The sequence below is a fragment of the Protopterus annectens genome, chromosome 9.part0 (assembly GCF_019279795.1).
Source record: "Protopterus annectens isolate FY-2018-M chromosome 9.part0, PAN1.0, whole genome shotgun sequence".
NCBI classification, from domain to species: domain Eukaryota; kingdom Metazoa; phylum Chordata; order Ceratodontiformes; family Protopteridae; genus Protopterus; species Protopterus annectens.
Window position 1 is genome coordinate 644,529,982 of NC_056743.1, and position 19,181 is coordinate 644,549,162.

The window sequence follows — 19,181 nt, forward strand, 5'->3', positions numbered from 1 at the left end:
AAAAAGAAATTTGATAAAGAGGCAAATGGTAAGACAGAGTAAGCTTATCTCAGAGGATGAGTTTTTTATATGAAGATGGCCACCTTGAGTGAAATGTTTGTACAATGTGGCTATCTTCTTAACTTGCTCCATGAGGAAGCTGATCATGTCAAGCGGGAGATGGGTGCTAAATATAAACCCCTTCTGCACAAGGATGATGTTTTCATTGGTAACACTAGTGGCAATAAAGATTTAATGAAGGCTATGGTTTGGGAGTATAGAAGGGGTATTGGTTGCCTTTAAAAGTTAATTTTTAACAATTGGGTGAATGTATTTGGTATTTTTAACTTGATGTATAGACTAGGTTTGACTCTGAAGTTTGTGTTTAAGAATAGTATTAATTTGAAGTCTACCTTCAAGACAGCAAATTTCAAAATGTTATGTTCCACTGGAAATGTTGTAATGAGGAGATGTGGGGCCTGCAAGCAATGTAGATTTATTTTTCTTGGTTCCCACGTTACTATTAGAAGGTACTCTAAGGTTATTTCTGTCACTGGTTATTATGATTGCATTCCCAAGGGAATGGTGTATATAGCTTTATGTGCCATGTGTCCTAACGTCTACGTGGGTAAAACTAAGGGCCTTTGAAACCTAGGATTTAACAACATACATATGCCATTAGGAAGGCTAATCAGACTAATGCACTTTGTAGACATTCATAAACATGTGATGACTTTAGGAAGTTTTCTTTCACTTTATTGGAAAAAGTAACTCCCTCCAGTTGGGGGGTGGGTTATTGGGAGTTGTTTTAAGAACAGCAAGAACTACATTGGCAAATCCTCCTTAATGCATTGTCTGCCCCGAGTGTTGATGATAAGGTATCTACTGATAGTGTGTTAAGCATGAGGGCAAACAAGTTATGATATCTTAGAATCCTAAGGTTCTTGTTTATTTATTTATTAATTTATTAACTTATTAATTGATGAATTCCTTTTTGAATTTCAGGTATTTTTTTGCTCTATGAATTGTGTGGCATTTCATCACCTATCCCATTTTACTTTAATTTTTATCTAAACATATATATATTAAATATATATATTTTGTAAAGGTTTTAATGTTAAGTTGTCAATCTCGCCTTCATTCTTGCTTGATGGGTTCGGAGCCGATCCCTCGGCTCCGACTCGGCACTTGCTTTAGCTCGAGAACTCCTTTTACCAGCTCGAGGCAGCCCCATATCCCATGATGCAAGGCAGGAAGTACCCAGATCTCGTTTGCCGCTTGGGAGGTCTTCTTTACCAGCTCCTGGTAAGTAATTCACTTTTGTGACATTTAAGCCCCTTTTACTTAAAAACCTTTATATTTGATAGTTTAACTTTAAACTTAATTTTTCTGACAGAAATCCCTGTCTCTTTTAAATTTTTAGTCAGTTAATTTCCTTTCCCATCCCCTGTTAGGGTGTGTGTGTTGGTTTATTTTACTATATCCCTTTGGGATCAATTTAATTTAATTGGACTGGTGTGTGTGTGTTTTGGGCACCATGTCAAAGAGAGGGTTTCAGGTTTTAAGAAGTGTGACTCGTGCTGTCAGAAGATGTCTCTGACAGACGGTCACACTTCTTGCCTGTACTTTAGGCCCTCTTCACCTGCAGGACTCAGTTATTTGTCACCCTTCAGCCAGAGAGTCCTGCAGGAGAGAAGGAATAAGTTGATTCTGAGGGTCTTCTGCCGGAGGGCAAGTCGGCCCCACAAAATCAACAAAATCTGCCAAGACCCAGGCTTCTGTTTCTAAGCCTGTGGCCTCGGCCCGACTCTCGTATGAGTGAGATCGTTCTGATCTGCTACCGATGGCTATCGGCGCCTTATGCTTTTGACCACTGTGGGTCGGTTCGACCGCCCGACACCCACGCAGCATCGGTGTCGGCCGACACCCATGTGGCACAGGCATCGGTGTCGGCCCGATGGTGGCTGTATCGCCCGCTGGAGCCGATACATCGGCGTTCTGCGGCTCCGAAATCGGTGCCGACAGGATCAATATCGGCCGATGACCCATTCCAGGAAGAGGTCGAGGTCTCCTTCCTTGGAGCCGAGCATTACGGCCTCCCTCTTCTATCGGAGCGGAGTCATCGGAGCCGATCTTCAAGGTCATCCAGGTTGTCAGACCATGACCTAGAGAGTGGTCAGATTGCTCAAGTCACAGGTACTGGCCCAAATGCTACACAGTCCGTCTCAGCAGACGACTGTTGGTCCACACCCGTTACAGTTCCTCCTTCAACTCTACCTCAGAGTTTGGAGTTGGAGTCTTCGGTAAGGTTACTGCTACGGCTGGAGGACGGATACCCCTTCTGTTCCTTCAGCCCCTACTCTTATCTCCTCTTCCTTAGAGGGATTCGTGGTCGGGCTTCCATGGTCTCCTCCGAGGTGAGTGGCATCGACCCTTGTCCGAACCCGCTCTTCCCCTTGGAGCCTCGGCCTTGGTGAGCTCGGCCCGACATCTGCCTCGAGACTTCCCTTGTGGCCCCTGGAGTTCCTAGCTCTTCGGAGCGGGTCTCGGCCCTGCCTGGGAGGGGAGCATTCGAGGTGATGAAGAGTGTACTGGCCACTGGTATCAGTCAGCAGTCTCTTCCCGTAGCTCCTCCCTCTATTGTACCTGTTGACAGCTCTGCCACTTCTCTTGCTACAGGACCCAGAGATCCTGAGCCGCAGGATGCCCCATTGGGAATTTCCCTCTTCCGAGGATTCTCCTGATGTTTCGGGAGATCCTCCTAGGAAGAGGACTTGTAAGAGGAAGCATGTAGACTCCTGAGTCTGTCACTGGATACTGACTTTGATGAGTCAGAGGGATCCCTAGATCCTCTCTGAGGATGTCTCCTTCTCAGACATCCTAGAACTTGAAACAGAGGGAAACTGGCCTCCAACAATCCCTCTGAGGATGAGTCAGTATACCTGAGGCGTTTGGATCTCGGCCCTCCACCTCCTGGGTGTCTCCGCCTTTATGCAGGTTATAGCACGAAGGCGTGGACAGCTCCTGACTCTGTAGAGCCAGTCCCTAGGAGGCCTTCTAAATTTATAACTGCCCCTAGTGACAAACAATTCCTTACAAAGGGTTTCCCCGCTGATGCCATGGTGGTGGCTGCGGCCACCAAAAGGAACTTGCAGATCCTTCCGTGCCGTCCATCCTCCTAATAAGGACTCTAGGACCATGGATAGGTGCAAGCGGATGTTTTCCTCAGCGACCTTTGCTATGCTCGCTGAATTATCTTTGTCACTTCACCAGACTCCAGAGATATCCTGAAGGAGCTGGGAGAAGTAGTTCAGGATCCTACAGCTGCAGGGGCCCAAGAAAGATTGCTTCGCAGCTAGGAACCCTCAATTCCATTGCTAACTCCTCCATGCGGCTAATATCTTATGCTGCTGATGGAAGTAGAGCCGCAGGCACAGGTGTGGCTCTCAGACGCCAAGCCTGGATGCGGCTATGTGATTTTGATCCCTTTAAGGCGTCCTTCACAAATTCTCCCTTTGACGGGACAGCTTTGTTTGGCCCCCAGGTGAAGGAAACCTTGACCAGGTGTGAGCAGGACGGCAAGACTCTTTCTGCTGTTGGAGTCCTTTCCACCCCTTCTAGGCCTTATCCCAAAGGACAGAAGGGTGGGAAGATGTGGTTCCGTAAATCCCAAGGAGTCAGATTCACGCGTCAGTTTACCCCTAGAGGCAGAGGGGGTAACAACAACAGACGCCGCTCTAGAGGCAGAGGGGGTCCAAGAACCAGGGCAACAGGGAGTCTCTTCCTGAAAAGCCTTTTCAGCATCCCTGAGGTGTTGCCCGGCTGTCCCTCCTTGGAGGCAGTCGGGAGATTATCACTGTACCCAGCCTGGCATTCCCTCACTCAAGACAGATGGGTACAGTCGATCATATCCAAGGGTTACATAATTCCTTTCGAGGAAAGTCCCTTCCTCAAGTTCCCTTCCAGATGTACCACCGTCTAAGGGACATTGCAGAGTTAGAGATCAAAACTACTGCAAAAAGAGCCATTCAGCCAGTCACAATAGACCATTCAGAGCCCGGAATAAGGTTCTTTTGGTCCCCAAAAGACGGGAGACTGAGACCAATATTGGATCTCAGCAGACTCAACAAGTCTGTCAAGAAGACAAGATTCGAATGGTCACTCTTCAGTCATTTCTGCCCTTCTTACAGATGGACAACTCCATGTGCTCAATAGATCTTCAGGATGCGTACTATCACATCAAAATTCACAGACGCTCCAGGAGATTTCTCCGGCTGGGGTCCAGTCATTTCAGTTCAGAGCCCTGCCCTTTGGTCTCACTACAGCCCCAGAGTGTTCACCAAATGCATGGCAGTGGTCAGGGCACATCTGAGACGCCAAGGATTCCAGGAGTTTCCATCTCGACGACTGGCTCCTGTCAGCCACCACCAGGCATCAGCTTATACAAGCCAGGGATTACACAATAGACCTTTGTTCTCATTTGGGCATCTCAGTCAACTAAAGTCATCCTTATCGCCCTGCCAGTCTATTACCTTCATAGGCAAACTTAAACACTGTTCGGATGTCAGCTACCCTTACAGAACAAAGAGTTTCAGACATTCAGACTCATGTCAGGATCATTCTGGCCAGCAAAAGGTACAGGCCAGAATGGTTCTAAAGGTATTAGGTCTTATGGCTGCGGCCATCACTCTTCTTCCCTGGCTCGATTCTACATGCGCCTCCTTCAGTGGATGCTGTTCACACAGTGGTCATACCAGCAACTTCCCAATGCGTCACCAGATTCTGGTGACACAAACATGCAAAGAACATCTTGCTTGGTGGATCACATCGCCTCAGGTTCACCAAGGCAGGTGCTTTGTACCCCCCCGATAGCCACTGTCACCACGGATGCCTCCCTGATCGGGTGGGGGTCATTATCAGGGCAGGATGGTTCATGGGACGTGGCAACCGCTCGAGTACCATCTGCACATAAATGTCCTGGAGATGAGAGCAGTGCTTTTAACGTTGCAAGCCCTCAACGACTTTCTTCCCGTAGGGACAATTGCAGTCCACACAGACAACATGTCTGTAGTTTGGTATATCAACAAACAGGGCGGAACCAAGTCCTACCCCTTGTGTCGAGAAGCTCAGACTATGGCAATATCTCCTCTCATCGGTTTCTGGTAGCAACGCATATCCCTGGGAAAACCAACATTATAGCGGACAGATTGAGCAGAGCTATTCTCATGCCTCACGAGTGGTCTCTCAAGCAATCCATAGCGGAAGAGATTTTTCTGGAATGGGGTCGTCCATGTTGCGATCTTTTGCTACTCCCCAAAACAGCAAATGTCCAGACTTCTTCAGCCTCTTCCTCTATCAGGCCATCCCCAGAGACGCTCTGACCCAGGATTGGCCCCAGGGACTTCTTTATGCCTTCCTCCATTTCCTCTGATCCCTCAGGTGATCCAGAAAGCTACCGCTTTGAGAGCCAAATTGATTCTCATTGCCCCTTACTGGCCTCGACAAGTTTGGTTCCCTTCCTCCATCGCCACCTTTTGGTGCAGCCGTGGCATCTGGACCCAGTGCCAGATCTACTGATTCACCAATCCGGTCAGCTGCACCGGTCAATCCCTTCTCTCAACCTCACAGCATGGTTGCTCCACTTCCTTCCTTAGCCAGGCTTCCTTTGATCTCTAACCCAGTTAGAGATATCATAGTAGCTTCACTAAAATCCTCTACCAGGAGGATTTACACAAGCAAATGGAAACGTTTCTCTTATTGGGCTAAGGCCCAAAATATTGATCCTTTTACTGCCCCTGTTCAGGCAGTTCTGGACTTCTTAGCAGAGATTTTCCATGCAGGCTCCTCTTCTTCCACAGTCAGAGTTCAGTTGGCTGCTATTTCTAATTTTCATGTCGGGATAGCAGATCATAATATTATGTCCCATAGACTCTGCAGGGCCTTTTTGAAAGGGATTTTCCTACTAAAGCCTCCAATCAGGAATCCTCCTCCTCAGTGGGATTTAAATTTAGTGCTGACATCCTTGATTCTTCCCTTCGAGCCAGCTGTTTCTTGTTCCCTGAAATATCTTTCTTGGAAAACTTTATTCCTAGTGGCTATTACATCTGCCAGGAGGGTGTCTGAACTTCATGCTCTTTCAGTTCGACCCCTATTTAATTTTTCACAAAGACAGAGTATCTTTGAGAACTAATCCATCCTTTTACCGAAAACAATCTGAATCAATCTATTGATCTCCTGTATTTTTCCCAACTCTTCAGATAGCCCTGAACATAAGCTACATTATCTTGATGTCCACCGTCAGCTTAGATATCATTTGGACAGAACAAAAAATTTAGAAAATCTGATCAACTTTTTGTTTCCTATGATAATAAAAGGCCTTCCTGTTTCTAAAGTGACTTTGTCCAGATGGCTTTCTTCGGTCATCACTGAAATTTATACGATCAGGGGAAAACAGCTGTGCTCAAAACCTAAAGCACATTCAACTAGGAGTTTAGCTACTTCTACAGCCTTTCAAGCTAGACTACCTTTAGACACTATTTGTGCAGCGCCACTTGGGCCACTCCTCACACTTTTGTTTCCCATTACAAATTGGACTTGGCCTCCAGGGACAGAGCCAGTTTTGGCTCTACAGTCCTCAAGAGTTTGTTCCATTGAGCCACCCAGGATAGAGGTGCTAGGACGGTCCCATCAAGCAAGAATGAAGGCGAGATTGACAACTTAACATTAAGATACCATAACTCCATGTTAGTTGTCTTCTCGCCTTCTTTCTGACCCTCCGTCGTTCCCCCTGGCCTGGACAGACCTTGTATAAGAAACTATAATGCTAAAGACCATTTAGACCTGGTCCTTTTTCCATTTGTAAGTTTCTTCTTCCTTTGGGAAGTATTGTTTATGCTTGGTGTTATTGCCCTTTTGTCAACAAACGAGATCTGGGTACTTCCTGCCTTGCATCATGGGATATGGGGCTGCCTCGAGCTGGTAAAAGGAGTTCTCGAGCTAAAGCAAGTGCCGAGTCGGAGCCGAGGGATCGGCTCCGAACCCATCAAGCAAGAAAGAAGGCGAGAGAAGACAACTAACATGGAACGTTATGGTAGGTACATAACTTCTTATTATTGCACTGACTAGTACGGTGTTTATTACTAATAAAAGCATAGCATATCTTCCATGTGTTTAATAAAATCTGTGGCATTTACAGGTAGGCATTTTATTTTTTTATTTTGTTTTTTTTTCTAGTATGCTGTTTGTTTGTTTTTTTGGTGTACTTGTAACCATAAGTTGGACCCTCATATTCATAAACATAGTGTGCATATACGTAAATCCATGGTGCTCACTATACTTTGTACAGAATCACGGCAATAGTCTGATTTATATACTGTAACTGATCTGTGCTACTGACATAGTGCTGCAGAACATCTCCGAATCACATACAGGTAGATTCAGTAAGTCAAGAATATGTCAGCATGTACACAGCATAACAGAGCTTTTGTTGTTCTCACTGGCTATAGGTGGTGAAGATTTGTATATTCATAACATCTATGAGCAGGTTATTGTTGTGTTATATCAGAACATGTGCATTTAGCAACTTCAGCAGTGCACTGATAACATGCACACATGAAAATATGTGCACACTTAAATGTACCATCCAAAAAGCAAGCAAAGTGGAGTAATTCCACTTTTTGTTTACTCTTTATACTTCTGACCCTCCCACTCATCAGAAAGAGTCTTTCCCTCTAAGAACATACCTTAATGGGTTACAAGAGCCACAGTGGTTGACTTAACCTTGACTGTGGCGAGTAATGTGTACTTTGGCTATCTGGCTCTGCAAACAAGGGCAGGGGTGATTTCTGAACATTTTTGCCTCATTTTTTATGCAGAGCATCTCTAATTAGTATATAATGATAATGTAGTGATCTGTTCCTGCTGCAACATCCATTTGCAGGGTGATTCTGCCATCACTAGCTAAGGGGTGAGTCAAGTTAGGTTGTCCTAAAATGCTTGTTCACGTGGTATATCATTGAAAGATGTGTTTTCAAATTCCTTTATATTTAGCATCTGATTTTGTTTGTCTGTATGCTGATGTTGCTCAGATATATTGTACGGCAGCATAGAAAATTTATATGGCCATCATGGATATAAGCATTATTTACAGTACTTAAGGTACGCAGCAGTAACTACATAAATGTGCAGTTCTGTGCTCCATGAGTCACATGATTGTGAATTACTGAACATAGTTTGAGTGCAGATTAGCATACCAACTACTTACTTTGCCTCCTCCTGGAATACAGTTGTGAACAACTCTCATTATGAATCATGCAGGTCTGTGGTGTATGGATCAGACCATGCATCAGACCTGCACAGTTGCATACAATGTTTATAAATAACACCCTTATTCTCAATTAGTTGTTTCATTATACTGGTATTGTAACTGATTTTAAGAGTTTCTTCCTGTACCATAACAATCATTCTTTGGATGAGAAGCATAGCTAGGATGAGGCAAAGGGGGCAGCTGCCCAAGTCAGTAGGTGTTAAGGGGTGAGATCGGCGGGTCTATATTACATGATCGAAGTTTCAAAACTTCGAATCTGATATGGTCGACACCATATAATCAAAGTTTTGAAACATTGAAAATGTAATAAAACACAACAACCTACAAAAACAAACTATTTAAACTCTCTAAGCAGGAGGGCAAGCCCCCCTGCACCCCCCACACCCCATGCTACTTAAATATACTAACTCTGAGATCGCACTACAGTGCAGAAAAGGGAAATCTTCCCTTTCTGCACTGTACGGAGATCTCCGTTAAAAGATTCAAAGTTTCAAGACTTCGATCATATGGTGTTGACCATATCAGATTCAAAGTTTTGAAACTTTGATCTTCTAATATAGACCCGAGATGGGCATATACCATTCGGATGGTAATGCAAATAATAATTTCTGTACCTTTTTTTTTTTTTTTGCTACTCAGCTTAAGGGTGCATAAACAGTCTTGGCACTTCTCAGGTTCTCAGGTGAGAGGTGAGGGGAAAAGCACCAGACTGGGGAGCGGACCTTTTTTGCTCCTTATCTTAGAAGAGTCCAATATCAGGGAACAGAAATAGAAGCTAAATAAACCAGATGTTCTTCGTGTTTCACTGTTGCAGTCATCACACTTGGGTTATCTGCCTGCAGGTAGCCCTCGGTTGGCCCGAGTTCCAGAGTCTTGGGATTTCTGCGTCGGATGCTGTCACTTCTTCCATGACGTCAGGGGTATAAAACATGCAGCCGACGCCATTACATAAGCTTTTCTTGCCGCACGGGAGCCCGAAGCAGTTTGCAAGTGTCAGTCGGCTGCTATCTGAAATTTTCGTTGTTCGAGTTTCAGACCTGAAGTCTTCTAAAGCTAAGAAACCCATTGAGGATCCTTTTTTTCTTGCTCTATCCGATGTCAGAAAAAGTTAACAATTGTCTTGCCTGTGGAAAGCAAATACCGCAGAGATTTTCACTCTTACTGCGTCACCTGTTTAGACCCAGACCATGACTTTCCTCGCTGTAGGATCTGAAGTAGTTAACTTCATTTGTGCATCAACCTATGGGTTATCGAATCCACATCGCATCCGAGCCGGCAGTTTCCAACAGCTAAGATCAGAGTTCCAAGCTCCTCCCCCTTACCCATAACTCCCTGCCATCCCTTCCTGACCTCAGATCTAGTTTGCCGCGGTTACACCAGCAGCTTGATCTCGAGCTTCCAGGTCTTCAACAGTTTTTCTGTGACAAAAACCTTTTCTTTTTCGATTATAGTTAAAGTTTTTGAGTCAGTTTTGTGTGTGCGTTACCTTTCCTTTAGTTTTAGAGTAATTGTTAGGCTTTCCTCCCCCGTTTCTCATGAGAGCGTTAGGGTGTGTGTGTGTGTGTGTGTGTGTGTGTGTGTGTGTGTGTTTGTGTGCTTTTTGGGGCCTAGTGTGTGCATTTGTAGGTTATTATGTCTGAGGCCGCCAAAACTTTTTTCTCCAAGTGTACCGAGTGTGGCCATAAGCTTTCCTCGGCTGATGGCCACACTCAGTGCGTTATATGCCTTGGGGTTGAACACCTGTCTTCTGGCTGCTCTATTTGTGCAGCGTTCAACCCCAGGGCTATCAGGGACCGGAGGTCGAAGCTGATTCTGGCAGGACTTCTGCCCCCGGACTTGGCTCCATCCTCCAGTCCCTCTGTGGCTTCTGCCGCGGCAGCGCCTACGGATACATCCCTTCCCCTGGCCGGGACTCAACCTCCCACCTGGGGCCAGGAGGATAGGGAAGCCAGGAGGGAGAAGCGCCAAGAAAAACACCACAAGTGGTGGGCTGAAGCCTCTGCTTCAGCCCCGCCAGCCAAGCGAGCTTCTCCCCCCGGGACGTCCGGGCCTTCTCCTTCCCGGCTCCGTTCTCCCAGCTTTTCGCTGAGGCCGGAGGAGGATGAGGCCTGGTCTCCCTCGAGTTCATCGAGGTGGCACTCCCGTCCCACCTCAGTGGCCTCTTGCAGGTCCACGAGAAGCCTAACAGATGCAGACTTGGACCGGATGATGAGAAGGTTCCTCCAGGCCCAGCTGCAGATGGGAGTGCTCCTGCCTCCCCCCCCCCCCCGGGGGGGGAGCTCGACTCCTTTTTTTCTCCCCGATTGCTCCTTCCCCGACCCGCTTTCCAGGTTCGGGGTCTACGGAGCCGAGTAGCGTCGGAGCTGGGGGAATGTTGGCGCCGATGGAGTCAGGTACTTCGGCGCCGACAGCTCCCTTGAGCCTGTCGAGTCCCTTTTCTTCGGATCCAGGCTCTCGGAGTCGAGAGTTGAGCTTCGGATCTGAGGTGGTCAGTATGCCTTCGGCTCCGGCTAGGTCAGAGCGTACTGGCCCTTTAGATCCGATCACATCTGCTCTGGCCCCGATCTGCTCGTCGGATCCGAGGGAGGGTCTGCTCTCGGATCCTAGGGAGAGCGGCTCTCCTTCGGCATTCGACGTGGTGGAGAGGGTTCTGTTGAGGGATTCCAGGCCCCCGGCCTTAGCTACCACTCCACTGTACACTCCCTCACAAACTGGTCCGACTTCCATCACCCGGCCCCAGGGACAGCCTGCTCAGACGTCCCAGATCGTTCCCTTGTTGGAACAGGATGTGGTTGGTGAGGCCTCCTCGGACAGCCCCCCCGAGGAAGTTCCTCACAAACGCAAGTGCAAAAGGAGGCACTTGGACTCCCCTGAGTCTTTGACAGAGGACACAGACTTGGAGGAAGGGGAAGGTTCCCCAAGATCACCCCCCGAAGACGTCTCATTTGGAGACATCATGGAGATGCTCAGGATCAGAGGAGGGTGGTCCACCCCAAAGCCTACCTCGGACGAGTCCGTGTTCCTGGAGGCGTTTGAAGCAGACCCATCTACCTCTTGGGTGTCCCCTCCAGCCGATCCCCTGGTAGATCTGATCACTACCAGGGCATGGAAGGAGCCGGACAATGTGGAGCCCGTCCCTAAGAGGCCAGACAGAATTCTTAAACCCATCCTTGGACAGGTCACATTGGAGTAAGGGAACCCCCGTAGATGCCATGTTGATGGCGGCAGCCACCAAAATGGAACTGGCCCAGGAGAGTCCCTCGGTCCATCCCCCGGACAAGGAGTCTCGGGCAATGGACCATTTGGGGAAGCAGATGTTTGCTTCAGCCACCTTCTCCATAAGGTCGCTGAACTACATGGCACACATCATACGGCTCCAGCGGGATCTTATTAAAGAATACGCTGGGTTGCCCCCAGAGTCCATGTCAGCAGAGGACAAACAGGTGTACTCTACCCGAATGGCCACTCTCAAGTCTATTTCCAATACCTCTATGCAGCTACTGTCCCATGCTACGGAAGGAGCCGCTAGAGCTAGCGGAGTGGGCGTTGTCCTAAGACGACAGGCGTGGCTCTGCCACTGATTTCGCAGAACCCTTCAAGGCGTCATTCGCTAATGCCCCGTTTGATGGTTCTGCCCTCTTTGGCAAGACTGTACGCGACACCTTGGTCCAGAGTGAGAAGGACGGGAAGACGTTGTCTGCCATCGGAGTCCGCTTCTCTGCTCCCCAGAGGTCCTTCTCAAAGACCCAAAAGGAACAGAAGAAGATGTGGTTCCGAAAGTCTCAACAATCCCATTTCACTCCGGAAAACCCATCCCTCAGAGGCAGAGGAGGACAGGGTGGACGCCGCCGTAGAGGCAGAGGGGGCCCGAAGAACTTTGGGTCCAGAGAACCTTTCTCTGAATGGCCCACGCAGCAACCCTGAGGGGTTACCCGACTGCTCCACTCTGGAGGCAGTCGGGGGGCATTTCAAGAAAGCACCTAGCAGTTTGGGAGTTCATCACGACAGACCGCTGGGTGCTTCGAATTATATTCAGAGGCTATGAGATTCCATTTCTCCATCCCACTCTCAGACCCAGATACCTCCCCGATGTCCCACCCGATCAGAGGTAGGCCGCAGCTGCAGAAATTCATCAGCTGCTAGAAAAAGGAGTGATCCAGCACATCCCCCCAGACCAGTACGGATCAGGCTTTTACTCCAGGTTCTTCTTGGTGCCAAAAAAGATGGGGGACTTAAGACCAATCCTCGACCTGTCCCTCTTGAACCTGGCAATAGCCAAAGAAAAGTTCCGGATGGTCACTCTTCAATCCATTCTCCCCCTTTTGCAGGAGAACGACTGGATGTGCTGCATAGACTTCAAGGATGTGTACTACCACATTTTGATGGACAGACAATCCAGGAGGTTTCTCCACTTCAGGCTAGGAGCCAGCCATTACCAATTTAGGGTCCTCCCCTTTAGTCTCACCACGGCCCCCCCAGGTGTTCACCAAAGTGTTAACGGTGGTAGCGGCCCACCTGAGACTCCAGGGAATTCAGGTCTTTCCATACCTGGACGACTGGCTCCTGACCGCCCCCACAAGGTATCTACTCTGCACAACCAGGAATTTCTTTCTTCGACTAGCTCCACAGCTGGGGATCACGATCCATGTTGGAAAATCCTCCCTGCTCCCGACTCAGATCATAGATTTTATCGGAGCCAGGTTGGACACAAACCAGCTCTTAGCCTTCTTAACTCCAGACCGGATGTGATCTCTAAGACTCCATGTGCAGGCCATTCTTCATTGCCCAGCCCCTCCGGCGGAATTGGTCCTGAGGGCCCTAGACTCGATGGCAGCTACCATCAATCTCCTTCCCATGGCGCGCCTAAATATGAGGATTCTGCAATGGACCCTCCAAGTCCAGTGGTCCTTCCTGTGTTATCCCCTGAACCATCCTGTCCCTCTCAGCAGGGTTTGCAGGAGAGCCCTGGTGGCTCCAGTCTCTGGACCTCTAAAAGGGGTGCCCCTTCTCTATGTCCCCTCCCTTAGCCACGGTGACCACGGACGCCTCTTGCCTCGGGTGGGGGGGGCATAGTTTGGGCAGGACCGTCCAAGGCACGTGGAACCAGACGGAGACCTCACTGCATATCAATGTCCTAGAGATGAGGGCGGTGCTGTTAGCATTGCAAGCACTTCAGAGCCTTCTTCCCATTGGGACTATTGCGATCCAAACGGACAATATGTCAGTCGTTTGGTATATCAACAAACAAGGGGGAACCAGGTCCTATCCACTTTGTCGAGAGGCCATGAGAGTTTGGGAATGGGCGATTTCCACCAACCGCTTTCTCATAGCGACACACATTCCGGGCCGGTCCAACATCCTAGTGGACAAACTGAGTCACACCATCCTCTCGCCGTACGAGTGGTCTCTGAATCCCAAAGTAGCGAAGCAGGTCTTCTCCAAATGGGGTCAACCTTGTTGCGATCTTTTCACCTCTCCTTCAGACACAAAGTGCAACACCTATTTCGCTCTAATTCCCCCACCCAGGGAATCACCAAGAGACGCTCTGGTGCATGCTTGGCTACCCGGTCTACTTTATGCTTACCCGCCTCTTCCCCTGATGCTGAAGTTTCTGCAGAAAGCCAGATGGTTGGGGAGCACAATAATCCTCATTGCCCCATTCTGGCCTCGTCAGGCATGGTTCCCATATCTATGGTCTCATCTAGTGAATCCTCCCTGGATTCTAGATCCTGTCCCGGATCTGATATCTCACCCTTTGGGCCTGCCGGCCCTGAACCTGGACAACCTCAAGCTCGTGGCTTGGTTGATCCAGTTCCAGTGTTAGCTAGGACTCCCGGTATCTCTTCCCCGGTCAAAGTGATCCTAGTAGCTGCTCACAAGCCGTCTACTAGGAAAGTTTATCTTAGCAAATGGAAACGCTTTTCTATTTGGGCAGAACATCAGAAACTAGATCCTTTTACAGCTCCGTTACCAGCTGTGCTGGATTTTCTGTCAGGATTATTTGATCAGTGCTAGCTCTTCCACAGTCAAAGTCCAATTGGCGGCAATCACTCATTACCATGTTGGATGTGATCTTGGCCCTTTGACCTCATCCAGATTGTGAAGGGCCTTCTTAAAAGACACCTTCTTACTAAGACCTCCGGTGAAGGATGTAATTCCTCCTTGGGACTTATCGCTGGTACTCCAGGCTTTAACAGCTTCTCCCTTTGAGCCTGCTGCTTCGGTAGATCTCAAATTCTTATCCTGCAAAATGGCTTTTCTGGTTGCTATTACTTCAGCGAAAAGGGTTTCGGAACTTCAAGCCCTTTGTGCCAAGCCACCTTACTTGACTTTCCACAAGGATAGGGTATTCCTCAGGACCAATCCCTCTTTTCTGCCCAAAATTGCTTCCGAATCTAACATCAACCAGTCTATTAATTTGCCAGTCTTCTTTCCCAATTACCAAAATAAAGGCGAATACAAGTTACACTCTTTGGATGTACACAGACAGTTAAGATTCTATTTGCACAGGACAGCCAGTCATAGGCAATCAGACCAGCTGTTTGTGTCCTTTGCTAAATCCAGTTTGGGGAAATCTGTTTCTAAAGTCACACTGTCCAGGTGGATTTCCCATTGTATTCTCCTGGCTTATGAGAGTTCTGGCCGGCCTGCTCCTCATGGAGTCCATGCCCATTCTACTCGGTCTGTTTCTACCTCTGCTGCTTTTCCAGCTAGAGTTTCGTTGGATGACATTTGCTCTGCTGCCACGTGGGCTTCTACTCATACATTTATAAACCACTATATGTTGGATCTGGTTTTCAGAGGGAGAGCATCCTTTGGCTCCGCAGTGCTCCAGAACATCCTTCCATAAGGGCCTCCCAAGATTCAGATAGCTGGGGACTCTGTCCCATAGGTTGATGCACAAATAAAGTTAACTACTTCAGATTAAGAAGTTATGTACTCACCATAACGTTCCATCTGAGTAGGTACACTTCATTTGTCAGCAACCGTCCCTCCCTCAGTCCCCCTGTCCTCTTCGGATGTTCATAGATATTCCTGCTTCATGGTAGATTGTATCCAGTTTACACTAGGCAGGTTGTGATTGCAGGTCTTGCTCTGAGGCAAACTCGATCTGAGGTCAGGAAGGGATGGCAGGGAGTTATGGGTAAGGGGGAGGAGCTTGGAGCTCGGATCTTAGCTGTTGGAAACTGCCGGCTCGGATCCGATGTGGATCCGATAACCCATAGGTTGCTGACAAATGAAGTTTACCTACTCAGATGGAACATTATGGTGAGTACATAACTTCTTATTTTGTGCCCTGTTTAATGCCCGAACTATTTGTCATCCAGCTATCTTTGTCGCTAAATTCTTTCTCTTTCTGTATTCAGAAATGGCTTTGACAAGCCATCTGACTAATGAACTGTCGAAAAACTGTAAGGATAAAGACAGAGACAGACTGCATAGGCCGGTACTCAGCAAGGCGCCTTCGCAGCCCCTGATACCCGCTTCTACAGATTTGCATGCCTCTGCTGAGACCCATTCGGAGTCCAGTATGCCGCAAGATGCTTCTTCGACTATGGAACCTGCAGATGTCTCTACCTTGGATGGGTCAGGAGCCGCTGTGCAGGCACCAGCAAAGCTCTTTATTTAATGCATCTCTTCTTCTCTGTCAGGAAATGCTGCCTCAAAGAAATGAAGGCAACATGCACCAATGTGGGAATATAAAAGGAAAGCCATGCACATATATATGCATCAGTGCACTTCAGCTTTAGCCTTCTTTGGGGTCTGCAAGGAAAGAAACTACTGCTTCTGACTTTCAATGGATATAAGACAAACAATGCACAATATAGCATATATATGTAATATAGCATATATGTTGTGATATATTGTTATAATGACTATTCTTCACAGATCTGCACTTACAACAGTTGTACAATTGTAGGAAGTTATCTCCTCCTGACCCTACCAGTGAACAATGAACTTATTTCAAACTGAACTTAAAAGTGATAGGTTAATACCCATCTCCTTCACCTTCCAGGAATACAAACCGACTTTTCAAAGCCTGCATGTACAGGTGTGTTGCAGTAAGTCAGACAGCTTGTTTTCATTTAAAAGAATCAGCAGGAAATACATTGGGGTGCTTTTGTGCACAGTTCCAGACTGGTCAGCTTCTATCCCTATGAAGATCATGACCAATCCTTCAGTGTCGATGTGACATAGTTTGAGAATATGAGGTAGAAACTGGTAAAGTCCTCTACTCATCTCAGTGATAAACCAGCAACTGCAAGTATGTGACTGAGAATTGAAATTTGTAAGGACTCATTCGTATTCTGTCAGTAATCAGCTGGTTGTAGATATGTCCAGAGGGCTATTCAGGCTGCTAACTTCCAGCTTGACTTGAGGTGGGAAACTTTCTCTGGGTGTGGGAAGGGTTTATAAATGGAAGAGGATGTGTTTCAGTTCATATTAGGGTGGAAGGGCATATACCATTCACTAGTCCTTCATTATCCTCCAAAGTATTCCTTTTCTAGTGATGTAGTGTCACCATAGAGAAGACTGCATTTTATATTATGGAGGTAAAGGGCTGCAGTCCTCCATATTATGGTGTCTTGGCGAATATAACCTTTCAAAAAATAACAGCATTTTATTTTTACATGTCAGGACAAAATATGTCAGTATGTAACCCATCAGTAGTTTTGGGATGAATTAACAGATTAATGGGACAATTAAAGACTAGTCAGTACATCTGCTAGAACTACCCAATTTGTATGAAAAGAGATACAACATAACTTGCTACCTTTACAGCACAAAGTATATCATAGATGACATTACGAGTTGTAAAGATGTTATATAACATATACTAATATCTTATTCCCTCAGCATCCACTTTCACAATGTGTGACTATGAATTAGTCACTCAAAAAGACCACATGCTTAAAATCAACCCTGAAAATCAGGACTGATTCATGAATGTAAATGTGATCTAGTTTGGAGATATGAGGTGGTAGCTGGTATTCTGTCTAAAGGAACTTGTGTTGTTATCAAAAGCAGAAGGAGACCACGGTTCAGGTAAGAACTTTTCTTATTTCTATCTCCCATCCCACCCAAATTTCCTGTGTTAGTGCACTTTCATAGTATGCTTAATGGATGTTGTGCAATGCCAAATAAAATCCTTAATTTTGTTTTCTCCTCCATTTTAGGTTGGTGTCATCAGCTGGGGTGTCTTTGATGCGTGTGAGGGAGGAAAAAGACACAGAACTCCATCTTTTGCCCGAGACTTCCACCTCAGCCTTTATGAAGTCAGACTTTGGCTTAAAGAGATGCTGGAAAGCGAGCTGAATTTTATAGATTAATATCTGTCCATGTGTGTAACAGATAAAGAGAGAGAATCATACAAGCTACAGTAACTGGTCTAAGCTAAGATGGAACTCAGCTGGACGCAACAACATATAAATAAAAAGTGATGAGTTGAAACATGTTTATTGATTAGGTTTCTTTCTGTGAGTGAAAGAGATACTAGAATTGCTATTTTTAAGTTCCACCATTAGTAATACAGATTTAAAAAGCAACAATGAAAGCAAGGTATTTTGCTGATAACCACAAACAATGAAGTAATACTTTGTACTTTTCTTTTTTGTAATTTTTTAGTTTTCATTTTATATTGGTAAAGTGATACAAAATTATCCTTTTTCCAGAGTTCAGAGTCGAAAAGACATACACTGATGTCACTATTAGGCAGCTCACAAAGTAGAGGTATAAATGCTGGTGCAGATTATACATTTGTTGATTACATTCCAGTGTCTGTTTTCATATAAATTTTTTTTATTTAGATAACACACATTAATTCTGTAAGGCACTTGCTGCAATTGCAATTATGTAGTTTTTATCATGTATTTAAATAGACACATAGTATTAAAACAGGACAGCAAAAATGTTTTGTTCTGTAAATAAAATTAGCTACTACCAAAAAGGGTTCTAAATGATGAGTACAGAAGAATAAGTTTGATGCTAACCAAATGAAAAAAATGTATACGTTAACATTAATCAGCATTCTGCAAGAGTAGCTGTAGTGTTATTCTCTGTATTTATATATACACCCCAATTAATAAACACACTGGAACTGTATAGTGAAAATGTTGACTAGCTACCACATATGCTGCATGTTAGTATTAAATGTAATGTACTGACACACTTACATAAAGGACAGATTCCAAAGCAATTTACATTTGGGGTAACACAATCAGTTATACAATGCCATACTCCAAGATAAGGAATTCTTGGGTCTCACAGACAGAGGAGGACTTGCAGAGTCTTATACCTGTCTCTAAAATGTGAAGCAAACTTGATATGCCATAGGAATTTGACATTTTACATAGGAAATACAGGAGAGTGCAGTGACCATCTATGCCTAGCTGACACAGTTTTGGCTGAACAAAAAGTCTCTCATAAAATCTCACAATTGGTCTCCCAAGCTAGATGTGTTACCAGAAGATACTGCTCCCAAGACTGGAATATGCATTCCCTATCATTATGTCACACTCAGCTTGAAATATTGCCTTGATTCAAGCCTCTGAAAATAAAATACTACAATTCATGCACCTAGCCAACTGCAGACAGCACCACTGTACCAGTTTATACAAAAATAGATGGCTGCCTGTAACCTCCCATTTGATCTTCCTGCTAGCCACACTCATTTTCAAGCTGTTGTTTGAAAACTACTGCCCATCACTAAAAAACCTAATATGCATTAGGGAACAAATCCATTCACTTATATCAAGTGAATCTTTGCAGTTAGTAAGATGACCCTATTCAAAATTGTCATAGCTTAATGTGCTTCTTTCAAAACTGTGCCATTATACTGAAATACACTACCATTAGATCAGTACGTGACTTGTAG

General features: G+C 46.0%; 1 protein-coding gene across 1 annotated transcript in view; it reads left to right on the forward strand.

The window, feature by feature from the left end:
- Positions 1-17,762, forward strand: part of CFB (complement factor B) — a 2,501,566-nt gene extending 2,483,804 nt beyond the window's left edge. Inside the window, exon 20 of the mRNA XM_044082138.1 lies at positions 17,485-17,762. Within this exon, the coding sequence (XP_043938073.1) occupies positions 17,485-17,637 (153 nt within the window). The 3' untranslated portion in view covers positions 17,638-17,762. The remainder of the gene's footprint in view (positions 1-17,484) is intronic.
- Positions 17,763-19,181: the final 1,419 nt, after the last annotated feature.